The 18078-nt window shown below is 45.6% G+C and overlaps 1 protein-coding gene across 4 annotated transcripts in view; it reads right to left on the minus strand.

Moving 5' to 3' along the window:
• Positions 1–609: 609 nt before the first annotated feature.
• The window catches only part of KAT6A (lysine acetyltransferase 6A), a 133077-nt gene continuing 115608 nt past the window's right edge, over positions 610–18078 (minus strand). For 2 of the 4 annotated variants that reach the window (XM_082253165.1, XM_082253162.1), the window contains exons 14-16: positions 15632–16174; positions 3761–4040; positions 610–3489 (exon numbers count right to left, since the gene is read on the minus strand). In XM_082253165.1, coding sequence (XP_082109291.1) covers positions 932–3489; positions 3761–4040; positions 15632–16174 — 3381 coding nt within the window. In that variant the 3' untranslated portion in view covers positions 610–931. The remainder of the gene's footprint in view (positions 3490–3760; positions 4041–15631; positions 16175–18078) is intronic. The other 2 variants (XM_082253164.1, XM_082253163.1) reach the window with 2 other exon arrangements.

The following is an 18078-nucleotide window of genomic DNA, read 5'->3' on the forward strand; positions in this document are numbered from 1 at the left end:
TGAATGTAGGGTGAGTGCTTCCAACAATGTGGTCATTCTTTAGGCTATATACCCAGCTGAAGGCAACAAGGCTGTGGTAGAACTCAAAGTCCCAGCATGCCTTGCCAGACAGATTCTGGTAAGGCATACTAGTCCTTGTAGTTCTGATCGCTGGAGTGCTAGATGTAAACTTACAACTGGTATACCACAGCCTTCAAAAATCACCACTAAAGGCGGTTCCAAGACCACTACTGAGAACATCTGGTTAAAAAAAATCTGTCATGTGAATGGGGAAAATTTAATGCTCTTCTGCTCCCAAAGTGAGCACTTAAGTGTTGTTCTCCCTTCCAACCCCATCCTAGAGATCGAAAACGATGAGAAAAATAAACAGTGGACGCACGGTTAAAGTACACAGTCACCATGGCTCTTTTAGAAGCACATGGCGGAATAAGGCTACAGGGTTACAATTTTTTTTGTCTTTCTTAATAGTTTTTTTCTTTTAAACTTGATTTCTAAAAACAAGAATTGTCTTTTTTTCCTATGACCGTGCGACTTTTACCGTTAACCGTTTGTATCTGCCATTTTTGTGTGTTTTTTCATTCTGTATACCAAAAGAAAAAAAAAAGTATGGGAAAGAATTTAAAAAAAAATAAAAAATCCGCCGACACTTTTATATAAACTGGAGAGTGAAAGAGTAAGAGGATGAAAAAAAAAAAAAAAAAAAAAGAGAAAAATACTTTCTACAGAAGAGAAAATAACAGAATAACCCCACAAAAGTATATTTTTGCAAGGGAAATAAAATAACAATAAAAAACATAATATTAAATCTACAGCAAAGGGATATAAGGTAGAGGGGACACAAGTCCTGTCAGTATAAAAGGCCGTATTTATAGTCTGCAAGAGAACATGAGGGGCAGTTGAGCAACTTGCACAGGTTGCACTAGGGCCCCCCTCATCTCCTCATATAGGGGGAGTTGAGAGTTTGTTTAGGGACTGCAGGGGAATTCATATAGGAGTGGTGAGGAGGTGGTGTGTACATCATATTTCCATGGGGATTCGGCTGCATAGGTTGCTGGGTATAGGCTTGGGCACCCATCATGCCCATGCCAACCTGCATGGGGTATTGTGTTGTCTGGTTCATATAGGCTGGGTTGCTATGATAGGAGCTGTTGACCATAGGCTGGGACATGCGGTACCCTCCCATGGCATTGAGTGGGTTCATGGTGTTGACATTGTACGGTCCGGTGGGCATAAGATTTACACCCATGTTCATGCTTCGCTGGACGGTAAGTGCCCGGGTTGTAGGCTGCATACCTGGCGTGCTGCGCCCGTACAACTGTTGCTGGTGAGGGGATGGAGGAGCGGGCAGTGGTGCAGATTTGGAGCGGATTGAAATATGCCCCTTGACAGGCATTTGACTCTGAATACGCTGGCTGTGGGAAATGCCAAGGTTGCCCGTTGACATGTTGCACTGGAGTAGGTTCATGGCAGGAGGTGGGGTCATGGTGGCTTGTGCTTGGGGTGCCCCTGCCAGTGGATGAGAAGAAGTAAGCTGGGACAGGCCTGGGTTAGAAAGGGACACACTGTTTGCATAGGAGGTGACGGCCTGAGCATGGCTGTAAGGCATAGGATGAGTGTCCATGATAGTGTTGGTAAGCTGCTGCAACTTTGCCAGGCTAAAAGTGGCTGAGGGCTGAGAATAGCCACCGGCCCCAAAATCCCCTGGGTAGATGCTGAGATTGCTGCCATTACTCTGGTCTGGTATCTCCATGATCATTGGTGAGGGGCCGAAGCTGTTGTTCATACTGCACTGTGACATTGGGGGCTGCTGTTGTGGGGGAGGTTGAGGCTGCTGAGGGGGCATCGGGGGTGGTGGTGGAGGGGGTGGTGGCTGGTTGTTGCTGCTGCTGCTGCTAGGAGGGCGTTCTGAGGCACAATTCTGTGGTGACTTAATGCTACAAGCCTGTGTCGTTTGCAGCATGCTTGCCATTCCAGCCATTTGTTGGCTCACAACACACCCATTTTGTGCCATGCTGGCAGAAGAGGGCAGCCCCCCAGCTCCACTAGCATTTCCTCCACTGGCATATGAACAGCTGCTTTGGGAGGATATGCTGCCACCTCCCATGCTGGAGTCATAACTGCTGGGATTTTCATAGTTTTCGGTCGTGCTTTCAATACTGCCCAAATCACTGAACCCACTATCCACAACCTGTTGTGAATGGTCTGACACAGAGGGCACATCCATCATTGGGCTGGTTGTTTCCAGGTTCTGCATAGATGGAGCAGAAAGAGATCCTGCATCAGGGCTAATTTGTGGATAAGCTCCAGTTCCGTTACTTTCCAGAGCTGGAGGCACGCTGGGACTGCTTGCTGAGCGCACCGACTGACTGGGGTGAGAATGAACTGAAGATATCGGACTACCATGGGCAGAGGGATGGCATTCATCTGACAAGCCCAACTGTGGGTCCTCCTCTGCTTGTGTAAAACTCTGTAATGTCTGACAAGCTGTCAAGGTCTCATCCTCACAATCCCCATATGTGCCATCATCACGCTCGCTGCCTTCTTCCTGTGTTAATGATTGCACTGCTTGCACAGTCTCCAAGTCTAACTCAGTGTGGGGGATTTCCTCCTCAGCATCCTCCTCCTCCTCCTCCTCTTCCTCCTCTTCTTCCTCTTTGGGGTCCTCATCCACCTTTTCTGGACTCTCCTCTTCCTCTTCTAGACATGAGGGTTGATCAGGCACCTCTGTTGCCTCTTGCTCCTGCTCCCCTTCTGCCTTCTCCTCCTCTTCACTGCTGCTACCAGCGCAAGGCTCCTGTGGTTCTAGCTTCTCAGGAACAGGGCCCTGTTCTGTTTCTTCTCCTTCATCAGCCTCCTTTGCGCCGTCATCTTCATCATCTGCATCATGATCTTCTTGGTGATTGGATGCAGGTGCTGTGGTTTCTTTTTCCTCCAGCACTTTTTCTTCTTCCTCCTCCTCTTCTTCTGGTTCTTGTTCTTCGATGACAGGTTGTGGCTCTTCTACAGGCTCCCTTTGCTGTTCTGGAGACGCTGAATGCTGTTCTACTTCCCGGGAAGAACCATCACTACTGCTGCTGCTACTGCTGCTGCTCTCAGAAGGGGATGCTGGTTGCACAGCAGTGATGACAGTTTCGGGCTCCTCTTCATCATTAGTCTTTTCTACCACTGTTTGTGTCTCTTCCTCCTCTTGTTCCTTTGTTTCAGGGACTTTATCCTCTGCAGGTGGCTCCTCCTCTCTATCACGTATCCTTGGTTTGCGCCCTGGCCGGGCAGGAGGGGGATGATGTGTGGGCTCTGGGGCAGGTGGTGGATCCCGGTTGAGCTTGAAGCCCGGTTTACGTCCAGGTCGTTTCTTCCAATGAAGAGGTTTTCTGCTCTTCCCTTTAGGCCAACCTTTCTTCTTTACAGGTGGAGGAGCAGGGGTCTCAGATAGAGCCGGTTTATCCTCTGGAGGGTGCAGATTTGCCACAGGTGGCTGCACCGATGCTGCTGCAAGACAAAACAAAATATTAAAAACAAGGTTATGTGTGGCTTTAATGCAAAGATAAACAAATGCTGTATTCAGGATGTAGCCAGAGCACTCTGGGAGACTAGGGGATAGGTTTCTGTTCACAATTCAAAAGGTAAAAAAAAAATATCTAACACTCATGGAACACACTAGCTGCATAGCTTCTAGGATTTAACCAATTACCAACAACGTCAACATAAATAGAAGAAATATGTATGCGGTTTTACACTATAAAGTGTGCTATAGTCTCACCTTGCAGTTGCTCACTGATTGATCTCCTTTTGCCCAGAGGGCGGTTGCGCCTCAGAAGAGTGTGTGGGGTGAGGTAGGGGAAGTAGCCTGGAGGGAATGGGCCGCCTCGGTCATTTCCCTTCTCTTCTGGCTCCAGTCTTGGCATTGGACGTTCAGAGTCAGAATCATCAAACGGTTCATCCAACACCTGGGTAGTCTCAGATATGGTTTCTGTCACTACGCTGCTGTTGTGGTGGTGCTTACGCCGCCGCACACGCCGTCTTCTATGTGGTCCAGGCTTCTAGAAAAAGAAAAGGCAAAAGTCAAAAACACCGCAATATGGAATATTTTGAATACTTTTAAATGTAGTAAAAGAACATTTTTTTTCCCTTTTAGAGTGTGGATTTCAGTAAGCTATAAGGGGAAACCTGCAGAATAAGGGAAAAACAAACACAAAAAGGGACAAACCCAGAAGCATTTTTAGAAGACAAGTGTAACTTTAAGTACACTTCTTTTTAGAGACAGGCAACTGCTGGCATCAACTGTTTCAAGTAACCACTTTCCGACCGCCCTATAGCAGTTTTCCTGCTACAGGGAGGATGCGCTGCTCTTCCAAGTAGTGGACGTGAATGCACACCGCTGGTGGCTCGCTCTAGCTGTAAATCTACACAGCAGGTCCCACGGACTCGAAGACCGCCGGGACCCGCCAATCATTTGGTACACAGAAAGAACAGCATGTCAGACAAGGTAGATTGCTGTTCTGTCAGTTCAGAAGGCATGAATCCTGTATGCCTGTAAATTAGGAACACTGATCAATGCCTTCCACTAGTAAAAGCACCTCCCCCACTACAATGAAACACTGGCTAGGCACACACAGTTTATCCTTTGATGGTGTTAACCCCTTCCCAGCCAGTGCCATTAATACAGTAACAGTGCATATTTTTAGCACTAATCACTGTATTGGTGTCACTGGTTCTCAAAAATGTGTCAAAAGTGTCAGTTGGATTCCGATTTCTCTGCCCCAATATCGCAGTCCTGCTTTAAGTCACTGATCACCACCATAACTATTAAAAAAAAAAAAAATCCATAAACGTATCCCATAGTTTGTAGACGCTATAACTCTGGTGAAAACCAATCAATATAAGCCTATATATTTTTTTTTAACAAAAATATGTAGCAGAATACATATTGGCCTAAATTGATGAAGAAATTAGTTTTATTTTATTTTTTTATTGGATGCGTTATAAAGCAGAAAAGCTAAACTTTTTTTTTCTTCAAAAATTGTAGAACGTTTTTTTATAGCGTAAAAAAAAAAAACGCAGAGGTGATCAAACGCCACCAAAAGAAAGCTCTATTTGGGTACAGTGTTGCACGAACGCGCTATTGTCCGTTGAAGTGTGCAAAAAAAAAAAAAAAATGGCCTAGTCATGAAGGGAGGTAAATCCTCCAGAACTGGTTAAATGTTTGCCAAGCCCACCTTGGAAGACTTTCAAGAAAAGACTGTGCATTAAAATCTCTCTGGAGTAGGGTTAGGCAAGTGTAATGCTGGCCATACACTAGCTGAAAAATCATTTGAAAATCTGTCATTTGGTCTGTTCCTTCGTTTTTCCTCCAGTTAATGATCACAAACTGGTTTTAACTTTTCAGAGCTGAAAAATCAAAAGGAACAGTTTGGAAAAGTCTGAGGAATGAACGATAAATTGAAGGGTTAACCACTTGCAGACCGCCAGCAGTACATATACTGCGGCAGGTTGGCTCTGTCCCGCGAAACGATGTAACCGTACGTCGCTTCGCAGGACCGAGAGTGGGGCGCATGCATCCATATGCCACAGTGGGAGCCACTCAAAGGAGGCTGGTGGCCGCGATTGACGCCGGGCACCCGCAATCGCTCCCCGTGGAGATAGAACAACGGTCTGCCGTTCTTAACACGGCAGACCGCTGCTCTGTCAGTAATGAACACAAGGATCCTGAGTTCCTCTTATTTAGGAACACAAGTCTGTGTTCATTCAGTAAATACATCCGCCCCCCCCCCATTAAAAAGCATCCCCTAGGGACACATTTAACCCTTTGATCGACCCCTGGTGTTAACCCCTTCCATGCCAGTGTCATTAGTACAGTAACAGTGCATATTTTTAGCACGGATTACTGTAGTAATTTCACTGGTAAACCCGCAAAGTGTCAAAAATGTCAGTTAGGTGTCCAATTTGTTTGCTGCAATGTAGCAGTCCCGCTAAAAATGGCTGATCGTCGCCATTAGTAAAAAATTAAAATAAATAAAAATGACAAATCTTTCCCCTGGTTTGTAGAGGCAAATACAAATTTGCCTAAAATAATGAAAAAATTTGATTTTACATTTTTTTTATTGGGAATCATAGCAGAAATTAAAAAATATTTATATATTTTTTTTTCGAATTGTCGGTCTTTTTTTGTTTATAGTGCAAAAAATAAAATAAATAAATAAAAAAAAAAATCGTAGAGGTGATCAAATACCACCAAAAGAAAGCTCTATTTTTGGGAAAAAAAAGGACATCAATTTTATTTGGGTACAGCGCCGAACAACTGCGCAGTTGTCAGTTAAAATAACGCAGTGCCGTATCGCAAAAAATAGCCTGGTCATTAGGAGGGAAACCTTCCGGTCCAGAAGTGGTTAATGTGTTTCTTGCCCGAACTGTTTGCACTAGGCATATGTGATAAAATGAATGAAAAACTGATTCATTTATGTCCATTGAACGATTTAATGATCAAAATTTGGTCATTAACCACTTCTGGAACTGAAGATTTTCCCCCTTAATGACCAGGCCATTTTTGTGTTTCGGCACTGCGTTACTTTAACTGAAAATTGCGTGGTCGTGCGACGCTGTACCCTAAAAAAAAATTTAGGTACGTTGTTTCCCACAAATAGAGCTTTTTCTTTTGGTGGTATTTGATCACCTGCGATTTCTTTTTTTTTTTTTTTGCTCTAAAAAAAAAAAAAAAAAAAAAAAAAGAGCAACAATTCTGGAACAAACAATATTTTTTCCTTTTCTGCTATATACCACCTCCCCCCCCCCCCCGAACCGTTCTGCCCATCTTAGAATGCCAGCTACCTCCAGAGCCGCTAGGACACTTCTTGTGCCCCCCTGGTGACTGACATAAGCCACGCCCGTGGCACTATTCGTTTGAATACTCACTGGACATCCCTAAAGATGATCCGTCCAATGTTCCAGGCACAGTCTGATTGCTCAGAGTTCCAAAACATTGATCAGTATGATCAGAAGTCTGGACCCTTACCGTGTCCAGATCCCCCGAGCAGAATATTTGCCGAGGACGCCTCCCCAACCGGACAGGCTTGCATCCTTGGTGACCACTGTCCAATAAAAGGGGAGGAACCAGAGACTGCGGACTCCTGTCCCATTTGGCCAGAATCTCCCTTGCAGAGACCTCGTATAGAACTGTGCCGCAAAGGTATACACCATTAGGCCCCGCACCCAAGTCCAGAGGAATGACAATATGCTGGACAGCATGAGATGAATTGCAGCCTATAGTTTCTGGAATTTGTCCAGAGGAAGGAGCACTCTGGCTAAGGCTGAGTGCAGAGTCAGACCCAAATAGTCCAGCTTTGTGGACGGAAACAGAACAGATTTCTGAGAATTCAGCCAAACTCCCTCAGGCTCATATGGTGATTGCCAGGTTTTCCACCAGAGCAGGAGGAGACTCCACTCACAGAAGGACGAAGTCCAAGGAGCCCAGTACCGCAATCCTCCATTGGCATAACAATGCAAGCACCTGGGCAAACACTTTCATGAAGACCGGAGTAGCAGAGGCGAGTTCAAAAAGTAACACCACAAACTGATAATGCTCCTCTCCCACGAGGGAGCGCTGAAGACAGACACATATTATATTGGAATGTGAAGGTAAGCGTCCTTGAGGTCGAAGGCAAGAAAATACCCCTGATGCAGGGATGCCACCACTGTGCGAACGGACTCCATTTTGAACTTCTGCACCCGCACAAATCAGTTCAGCGCCTTAAGGTCCAGAATTGGACGCAACTGCCTTCCTTCCTGGGGACTGTAAACAGGTTTGATTAAAACCCCTGAAAACATTCGGAAGTCAGAACTGGGAATATCACCCGTAAAGAAAAGAGCCTGTAAGCGGTCCAGGGACAGTCGCACGTCAGAAGGAAGAACCTTACCGGAGGGTAAGAAAGAAACTCGAACTTGAAACCTGACCAAATAACCTCATAGACCCACTTCTGCTCGTACCAGGGAAGTCCACGGGTCCGGGAATCAGCTAAGACACCCCCCCCACCCCAGATACGGATGAGAGTGCACCTTCCTGCTGCAGGGGGCCTTGTCCGCGGGTCTAGAGGAGCCCGCACTTGACTTGCTAGACCAAGTTCACTTGGATCCTCCAGAGGAGCCCCCGAAAGACTCAAATCCCTTGTCAGTCGACCCTGAGGGACAAAACTTTCTATGAGCCCGAGAAGGGCCCACGTCTACAACGAGGGTCCTTGACCTCAGTAGCCTGCGGAAGAAGGGTACTCTCTCCCCCTGTGAGACCTTCAATGAGGTCATCCAGGGTAGCACCAAAAAGGCAATCTCCTCGAAAGGAAAGATCAGTCAAGGCCTTGTTAGAAGTCTAGTCCGCAGACCAGCATTTGAGCCAAAAGACACGCCGAAGGACCACTGCCGAAACAGAGAGCCGAGCCATTAGGGGAGCCACATCCAAAGAGGCATCACAGAAACTTCAGCCCCAGGATCAGCTAGCCTGCCAGCTCAGCAAAGGCAGGGGGGGGGGGCACAAGGGACTCCAGGATCGCTGTCAGAGCATCGATCAATTGATCCCCAGAGAGGGTATCAGGTGGGGAGATGTGCTCCAAAGACTCCATCAGTCACCAGGGGGACCCCACAAAAAAAAAAAGTAACACTGCTAAGGGACAACCTCCACCGCTCTGGCAGACCACCCAGTTGCCAGTCACAGAGCACCAATGAATCCTCAGCAGAGAGGGCGAAGACCCCACCACCCCGCAGAAACCAGGCACCCGCAGCCACCAGGAGTATCTGCACTGCACGAGCGGCAAAAGAAAAGGATCCAGGAGTCAGCACCAGGGGATGAGTAGGGGCTCCCACCGCCGCAATCGCCAACCCAGAGGGCTCCACTATCATGGCCGCCGCTATTTTCAATGGCAAACCACCGCAAAATGGCAGCTGGACAACACAAACATGGCAGCCGTGCATTGAAGTACACAGGCTACAAGTAAATGGCTGCCCTGCACAGCACCAGGCGGACCCAGGAGGAATCCCTAGGCCTTAAGGGCAGGCCCAGGCAGGAGCCCCCACCAGGTACAACCCCTCCCCTCAAAGCCGATCATCCGGTCACCGGAAGCACCCCCCCCCCACCCATTCCCAGCATAGCGCCCAGCCCCAACCCCAGGAAGTGGCCAGTTTACCCACACAGCCTCAGCCCAAGTGGAGGGGGGATATAGGATGGGGGGACAGATGAAGGGGGGTGCCTGACGGGAGGGAGGGGAATCGGAGGGTGTCAGACCGTCCCAAGGAGGGACCCAAGTCCACCCCAAAACCCTCCAGTGGGGGGCAGCTACTCCCATACCAGGAACCAGGCCGGCACGGCTCCAGACAGAACCCATCGCCCTCAGAATGGGGGGGGGGGGGGGGGGGTGTCGGCCAGGAGGAATGCTGCGACTTGGGCTGAGACCCAGTTGCATGTGACCTCGTGAGGCGTTCGACTCACAGGCCAGCCCCCGTCCGGTGGGGCTATGTCACGGCCGACCTGAGGTCTGTGTGCGTGCGCTGGCCAGACTGGGGTGACCCAAAGATCTAGATTATCCAACCCAGCAGTTGATTGTAAATGTCACAGGAAAAAAACAGGAGAAAAATTTCTATCTAAAAAGAAAAAATTGCCAGGACCAAAGATCCCAGCAAGGAACTAGGTCCTTACTCCTGACTGCCCATAGGCGTAGCCAGACTTTTTCTGTCTACTGTCATACTCCTGTAGGGGGCAGTATAACCCAATGGTTAAGAGGATCAGGAGCTGTGTCCGTCAAAGAGCAAGAGAAATATGCACGGTCACTGTACTTAGGACGCTGACTGGGAAGGGGTTAACATCAGGGGCGATCAAAGGGTTAAATGTGTGCCTAGCCTGTATTTTCTTCCTGTGGGGGAGTTGCTTTTACTAATGGAAGGCATGGATCCACGTTTCTGTTTTGCAGGAACACTGGATCCATGCCTTTCCTACTGAAAGAATGGCGATCTGCCTTGTTTACAAAGACAGACTGCTTTTCTGCCTCTCCCCTCGATCATCAGTGGTTGCCGGTGGATAGAGTCCGCAGTACCCAACGCTGGACTCCCGCTGTGTGTAATCACAGCGGGAGCGAGCTGCTGGTACGCGTGGCCTACCCGGGAGAGTAGTATAAAAACTGCTATAGGGCAGACCTGAACTGGTTAATGTTATATAGTTACATAAGTTAGTGAAGTTGGAAAAAAAAAGACTAGTCCCTCCAGTTCAACTTCTGATGTGTGCGTTTGCTGTTAACTGTACATTGTATACCCCTGTATGTTGTGGTCTTTAAGGTGCCCATCTAATAGTTTTTTTCTTTTTTCTATATACAGTGGGGAAAAACAAAATTGTACAACCCTATTTCTATTAAGTGTGCTCCCAGCACAGAACAGTGATGACAACTGAATACATATCTGGCTGCAAGGTGGTAAACCCCACTGATAAGCTGACAAATATGCATGTATGGCCTGAGGGAAGACTTTAATAAGCGGACATTTTTACCCCCCCAAGTCATTGGTCTACACAGGGTCAAGTTTCAAATCTGCTCTGGTTACTCAATGGGTTTGATTTACTAGAAGTGAAAGTTAAAGTGGAAGTTTAGCCAAACAAAACATTGAATGCTAAACCTACACTCTGCCACATTCTAAGCCTAATCAATCTAGCCCAGTAAAGAAAAAAAAAAAAATAGAAATCGATGCACTTACCTATTCTACAGCCATTCGGTCTGTACCCACACTGAGTGCAGTGTAAGAGAGATGCAGCTGACAATGGAAGACCCAAAGTAGGTCTATGGATGGCGCCACTTCCCAGCCGTTATCAGCTACCTCTCTCTACACAGCAGCCGCCGTTGGAGACCAGACTGGATGAGATGCAGAAAAGGTATGTATACCGATAGAGTAGCTTTAATGCTCCATTCACATGTAGGTGTATCGGATCGTGGGGAGAATCGCTATGATTCTGCCCGCAATCCCGAATCATTGCAAACTGCAGGACGCCCGTGCGATTCCCGTGACTTGCAATGGCACCACAAACGCGTCGCGATTTTGCTGCGATTATCGCCTGACGAATCGCGGTAAAATCATGCAAACAGATTTGCGAGATGCCGGCTGCCTAAAAAGTTATAGTACTTTTTTTGGGCCACAGGCGTCCTGCAATTCTGTTTGCGTGATTTTACCGCGATTCACTGGGCAACATCTCCCCGCATTTGGGGTGCCCATGCAAGTCACGGGAATCACAAGGGCATCCCCCAATTTGCAATAATTTTCGGGAGCGCAGGCAGAATCGCAGCAATTCTGTCCTCGATCCGATATGCCTATATGTGACTGGAGCCTTAAGTGTGGCTGAGAGTAGATTTAGCGTTAGATTTTTGGGTTTTGCCTGAAATTTTTAAAAGTAAATGTTCACTGAACTTCGTTTATATGGTAAAGTTGTGTTCAGAGATGATTAGAATAAAAAATGTTTTCATGTACATGATTGAGTGACTAGTTTAGTAAACTGACTCCAACATGTCACCAGCAAATAAAATGAAAGTTCCCACTGTCAAATAGGCTGCATATTTGTTTTGAACGTTAGCATTACTTGGCATTATTTCTCCATAGCATGCAGAAGAGTACATTGAGCTGAGAACTAAGGACAATGCACAGAATGTTCAATCACTCTTAAGCCCCGTACACACACGCAGATCGTCGTCATACAAACGTCGGCGGACGAAAGATCTGCCGATTGTATGCGTGTTAGTATGGTGCCTCCGACAGCTGTCTGCACACAATCCGCGGACAAGTCTTTCTTGCAAACATGAAAATTTTTGTCTGCAGACACCAGAACGGACGATTGTTCGCCTGTCAGTACAGAAATCAGCCGACAGACCGCAGATTTGCAAGACTGGGCATGCTCAGAAAATAAAAAAAACACAGGGAAAGTTAACCATTACATGACATCACTTCTGCAGTCAGCTGAAGTCTGCGGACAAAATTCTTGTGCTGTCCTTGCACTTTTCAACAGACATCGACATCCCCGGGAGAAAAGACGAACATTTGTATGACGACGATCTGTGTGTGTGTACGGGGCTTTACATAACTACTCATGTAAACAGGGAGCCTTCTGTAAAGTCACCAGTGACATCTGTAGGCTTGAAGCAGGACAGCCCATACCAACAGCACATACTAGGAATCATTTACGAAAAAGGGATGAATGAAAAGGGCTGCTCTGTCAAAGCAAGCAGATCGCACCCAACCTATTTTTTTTTAGACCCCATGCACGCTGGGCTTAAAAGAATGCAGCTCTTAGGGGAGTTTAGCATGTTGCTTGCAGAAGCAACTAATGTTTTCCTGTGTGTCTATCACATTAGTTAGTCTAAGCTCAGTGTTCAGAGGCAGAAAAAAAACAAAAACAAAAAAAAAACCTTATGTTTTGTGTTTTGACAGCAAAATTCTAAACGCAACGCTCCTTAACAGTAGTACAAAACACACCTTACAATTAGGGTTTTTTTTCTGCCAAGAGCACTAGCATTTTAAGCTAGTGTGCATGGAGCCTAAAAATGTTTCCATTGACAAGTATCCCCCCCTCCAAGAAGTCATCCTGAAAACCCTAGCTAGTTCTTATTTTTGTGATTTTTGATATTACGTATTTTTTTTCTTTCTCATAAAAACAAACCACGTGGGTCTTTGTAAGCAGCATCATTTTTGGGACCAAGATTTCCTTGAACCCTTCTTCATGCGGTTTCTTTTTTTATTTTATAAATAATTTTTATTAGCTTTGCAAAAAAATAAACAGCAGAGCCTTGAGCATACCCAGCTCAAAATAAACACTACAATAAGACCCGGTTCACACTGCCACGACTTGTCCGGTGACTAGGTCAACTGACAAGTCGCGCTCCATTCTGTGCAATGGAACCGTTCTAATCAGAGCGACTCAAGTCGCTCCGACTTAGAAAAAGGTTCCTGCACTACTTGGGAGTGGCTTGCATTGACTTCTTTTAGAGAAATCGTTTGCAAGCCGTGATGAAGTCGTGCTGCACGGGTGGCTTCAAAGTCGGAGCGCCTTAGAGTCCTCGCCCAAGTGTTAACCGGGCTCTAAGAAAAAAAAAAAACAAAAAAAACATACAATTCCACAACTAAGAAAGCAGCTGCTCGGCTCCAAATACAGGATTAGGAAGGAGAGTAACTTTGGGTACTGTTCATCTCATTAGGTAGGATTATATGCACCTTTGAGCTACTGGATGCATAGTTACAGTACACTTCCATAGAGCATAAGTCAATAAATACTAATTTCCAAATGGGCTAAATATCTTAGGCAGATGATGTCGAGGGGGATTCAAGCCAGATATCCCAGACTTTGGAAAATTTAGGGCATCCACGGGAGAGGTATGTGGCTTTATGTAACGGTAGTACCGCATTCACTAAGGACCAGAGATGTATAGTAACTAAGTAGAACTACTTCACTACTGTACTTAAGTACCGAAAGGCGGTATCTGTACTTTCCTAGAGTAGAATTTTTCTCCTACTTCCACTTTTACTTCACTACATTTTTTCAATGATTTCAATACTTCTACTCTGATATTTTTTTTTGTGCTGCATAGTTACTCGTTACAATTATAAAAATTACCACTGCCAGAACAGTAGATGGCAGGTTTCATGAAGCTCAAAACATGTGTATTATAAGCGCATACGAAAATAAATGCTACTGTATGTATAAATAAAAGCTGCATTTGAAATAATAAAAGGCAATATGATGTTCAAACTTTTGACTTCTTTCTTTAATACCTACATAACACAGTACTTGTACTTTTACTTTCAGTACTTGAGTAGCAATTTTTTTTAAAAAACTACTTGCAATACTTAAGTACAAAAAATGTTGAATACTTTAGTACTTCTACTCAAGTCACTTTTTAACTCCTTAACACATTTTCAATGTTTGAAGTGTACAGGTCAACTGGTGATGTGCCAAATTGAGCAGAATAAGCATGGCGGAGCTGCAGGTACCTAAATAATAAAGAATTATGGAGATTAAACCATGCTTTCAAATTGTCAAAAGAGCTTACTATCAGGACATACATGGCCAAGCATCCTGATGCCCCTGGATGCCCAGACAGTCGGATCCGAAATAGACAATTTCAGGGAGGGTTGGATTGAACCACAAGGGAGTATTTTCATGTGGTTTCTGTCTAGCTGCCTGGCTTGCTTTAGTCGATGGCCCAGACCAAGGTTAGAGAAAGATTCAGAACTGATCTACATACTTGTCCTAGGTCAATGACTTAAAGTACTCAAATTATGGGATCAGCTTTACAGCTGACAATTTTCAGAAATCTTGAGAGCGGATAACATCCTGTACTGTGCCTCTGCACAGTTCACTATTAGCGATGTTCCCCTGCTCTCTCTGTGGACTACAAAAAACCTCCTCCTCTTGGAGGGGTTATGCAGTCTTAACACACTGCCTGTCTTGGGGGGGGCAGGGGATGACAATATAGCAAGATACAATTGTCACCGTAAAAAAGGACGTGAGTTAATGGCAGGTGAAAATAAAGGATGGGAAAAAAAAGACGATCACCACATCCAAGGACTAATAAGGTGCAACAATATCAAGTTTTGTTCCTGGATTTAGATATGCTTTAATAAATGCATTTTAAAGACAAGCAGTGAAATGCCCTCAAATTTGGCTTATTGGGCTCTTGCAATCCCAGTACAATAGAGTTCAGATTGGAGAAAGGAAAGGCAGCACAAGGAACCAGTCAGTTGTGCTGCAGTGCTTATATGCCAACAAGAAGCAAGCTGATAGAGAGCAGAGTGACAAAGATGACAATCATTCTGCTAACTTCTCCTTTTACTGTCCAGTCACAGGCTGGACAAGACCTTAGTTTACACTATACCGGACAGCTGCCATTGCCAGCTGCAGTAGGGTGGGCAGTGTGGTGCACAATACAATGCATCGCATGGCTCCTTTTTTGCATAAACTCGTTTGAAATGTAGAAAACATACAGCTCATTAAGGGCACTGTAGAGCAGCGCGATGCGCTAAAATGCAGCATATGTCTGCATTTTGTTGCAGTGTGAATCTGACACGTGTCCTTTCGGTGAGGGACGTTTTATAATGCAGTAAAAGGTCTCATCACACATAGTGTGAATTAGCCCTAAATGTTATAACTGCAGCAGAGGAAAATCAGGTCTCTCCTCCTCTGGCAAAAAGAGCTGTGCTGTGTGACAGAGCTCAGTAAATGTCAGGAATGAATGAGCAAATACAAATCCTTTCGAAGGTAAACTAGCTCCATATATACATCACATCTGTGTATATAACTGTTAGACTGAGGCTCAGTTTTACAGCTTCACCATATTGTCAATAGGTGTTCTTATTTTTATGGATATAGGAAAGTAGTTAGTGGCTTTTCAGACACAGTTGGGCCAACAGTGCTCAGGCCTATCTAAGGAGCAAAAGGCTGCCACCATCTACCATACTAATGCTCGTGTCACGTATTTCCCCTTATGGGCTAGACAAATGAGGACTGCCAGGTGACTAAGGAATGACCTAGTGAATTATTACTGAACCCATACTTCACTACACAGGGTCCTCCACTGTATAGGCAACAGAATTTTACATGACGCAGTTGCCGAGGTTTTCACCTTACCTTACGTTTGAGCGTTGGTTTGGTGAGAATAGGTGGCGACTCTGAACGCAAACTGCGATTCTCTTCGTCATCTTCATCCTCCTCCTCCTCACTGCTCTCACTAAACCTTCTTAACTGGGAGCGCTCGGTCTCATACCGCTGGGAGAGCCTTTCCTGATGCTCCAAGAAGTCTCTTCTTAGGATAGAGTCTGCCAGTCTCTTCAGTCTCCCTCTCCGAGAGCCAGAACGGCCACGTTCACCATTGCGCCTTGGAGGTACTGGGGCTTCCCTTGCCAGTAAGCGGAGCAGATCAGCACTTCTGTTGGAAGTGGAGCAGGGAGCCCGCCCACGCCGCCCTCGTCTCCCTCGACGACCTCTTCCCGATGGTGCTTTATTAGAGGGTATGCTGTCCCGCAATAAGTCCTGAAACTGCCGTGGGTTTGGAAAACAGGGAACTGGTGACTTTGGACTGAGAGGCCGCGGAGGTGGACTTTTTTCCTTCTCCAATACAGGGCACGTGTCTCGCTCTTTGAAATCCAAAGACATGCTTCTTAACACTGGTGCCTGTAATTGAAAAAAAGATAGATTCGTTTACTGACAAGTATTAAAGATCTAACACATTTAAAGGCATATAGACTTTGTATTATATAAGGCTGTTTTGTTTACAGAAATAACCAATTCTGAAGGATTAAGCTATTAGAACAAGTGTCACAGTTCATATATTAAAAAACAAAAAAAAAAAAACAAATTCTATTGTCCACCGAAAATAGGATTATAGGTAAAATTATCGGCATTTCACCAACAGAGAAAAAAAAAAAAAGGTGTCGCTAATGGCCACTGAAAAACGTGTGCGATTTTCAGTAGGCCATCTTTGTGTAGAGCAACAATTCTTTTTTCATATCCTCAGAGAGTTCTTTGCCATGAGGTGCCATATTGATCTTCCAGTGACCAGTATGAGAGAGAGTGAGAGCAATAGCACCAAATTTACCACACACCTGCTCCCCATTCACACCTGAGACCTGGTAACACTAACGAGTCATGTGACAGCGGAGAGGGAAAATGGTTAATTGGGCCCAATTTGGACATTCCCACTTAGGGGTGTACTCACTTTTGTTGCCAGCGGTTTAGACATTAATGGCTGTGTGTTGAGTTATTTTGAGGGGACAGCAATTTGAGCCCCGGTTCACACTTCTGCGTGTGCGGGGTTCGCATGTAATGTCGGAGCGCACTGCTCCGACATTACATGCGATCAGCTGTGCGGTGCGAGTTTAGCCATACAGTTTGTATGGCTAAATTCACATTGCACCCGCAGCAAACACGCACAGGAGGCATTTTTGCTGCCGCATCAGGATCGGATCGCACAGCGGTTCACACTTGTGCGATCCGATCCTGTGCGAACTGCACGATCGCACTGCGATATGCGATCAAACTGGGGGTGTCGTTAAGATTACATTGACACCCCCAGCGTATCGCATATGGCAGTGTGAACTGCCGGGGGTGCGTGTGCGATGCGGGAAAAGGCTGCGAATTCGCAGCCTTCCCGCATCGCATATATGTGAACCGAGCCTTACACTGTCATACAAGCTGTACACTCACTACTTTACATTGTAGCAAAGTCTCATTTCTTCAGTGTTGTCACATGAAAACATAATAAAATATTTACAAATATGGGAGGAGTGTACTCACTTTTGTGAGATACTGTATGTATATATTTATTTTTTCAAAAACTTCCCATTTCGGTTTCGGTCTTTGGCCATGTGAATCCTGAATTTTTGGTTTTGGTCCAGAATTTTAATTTCGGTGCCCCACTAAAAAAATGCTACCAGTAAACTTAAAATACAAGAAGAGGACAACTGGCAACGACCATTTGACTTGAATGGAAGTACACCTTTCATCTGTACACAATGTAAAAATGGTGCTTAACCGCCCCATAGCCGATTAGCTTCTACAGAGTGGCCACACAGTGCAGGATCACGTATACATACGTGATTCTGCACTTCTGCGTTTTGGGCACAACTGTGTGCCGGCGGTAGCTAACTCCCACTGTGTTTTTTCACAGGAGGCCCAATGTTCGCCACGACCCTCTGATCGCTCGCTACACTGACAGAATGCCAGTCTGCCTACGTAAATAAGGCAGATTGTCATTCTGTTAGTACAGAAGACACGGATCCTGTGTTTCTGTACAGCAGAAACACTGATCCATTACTTCCACTAGTAAAATCACTACACACTAAACCCACTACAATGAAACATTAGCTAAGCACACATTTAACCCTGTGATCGGCCCTATTGCCCCTTCCCTGCCAGTGTCATTAGTAGTGACAGTGCATATGTTAAAGAACAGATCACTGTAATGTCACTGGCCCCAAAAAAGTGTCAGGCGTCAGATTTGTCCGTCGCAATAGCGCAGTCCCGCTTTAAGTCGCTGATCGTTGCCATTCACTGTAAAAAAATAAAAATAAATAAAT

This window comes from Pelophylax lessonae (genome assembly GCF_965119305.1).
Source record: "Pelophylax lessonae genome assembly, chromosome: 4".
Classification (NCBI taxonomy): Eukaryota; Metazoa; Chordata; class Amphibia; order Anura; family Ranidae; genus Pelophylax; species Pelophylax lessonae.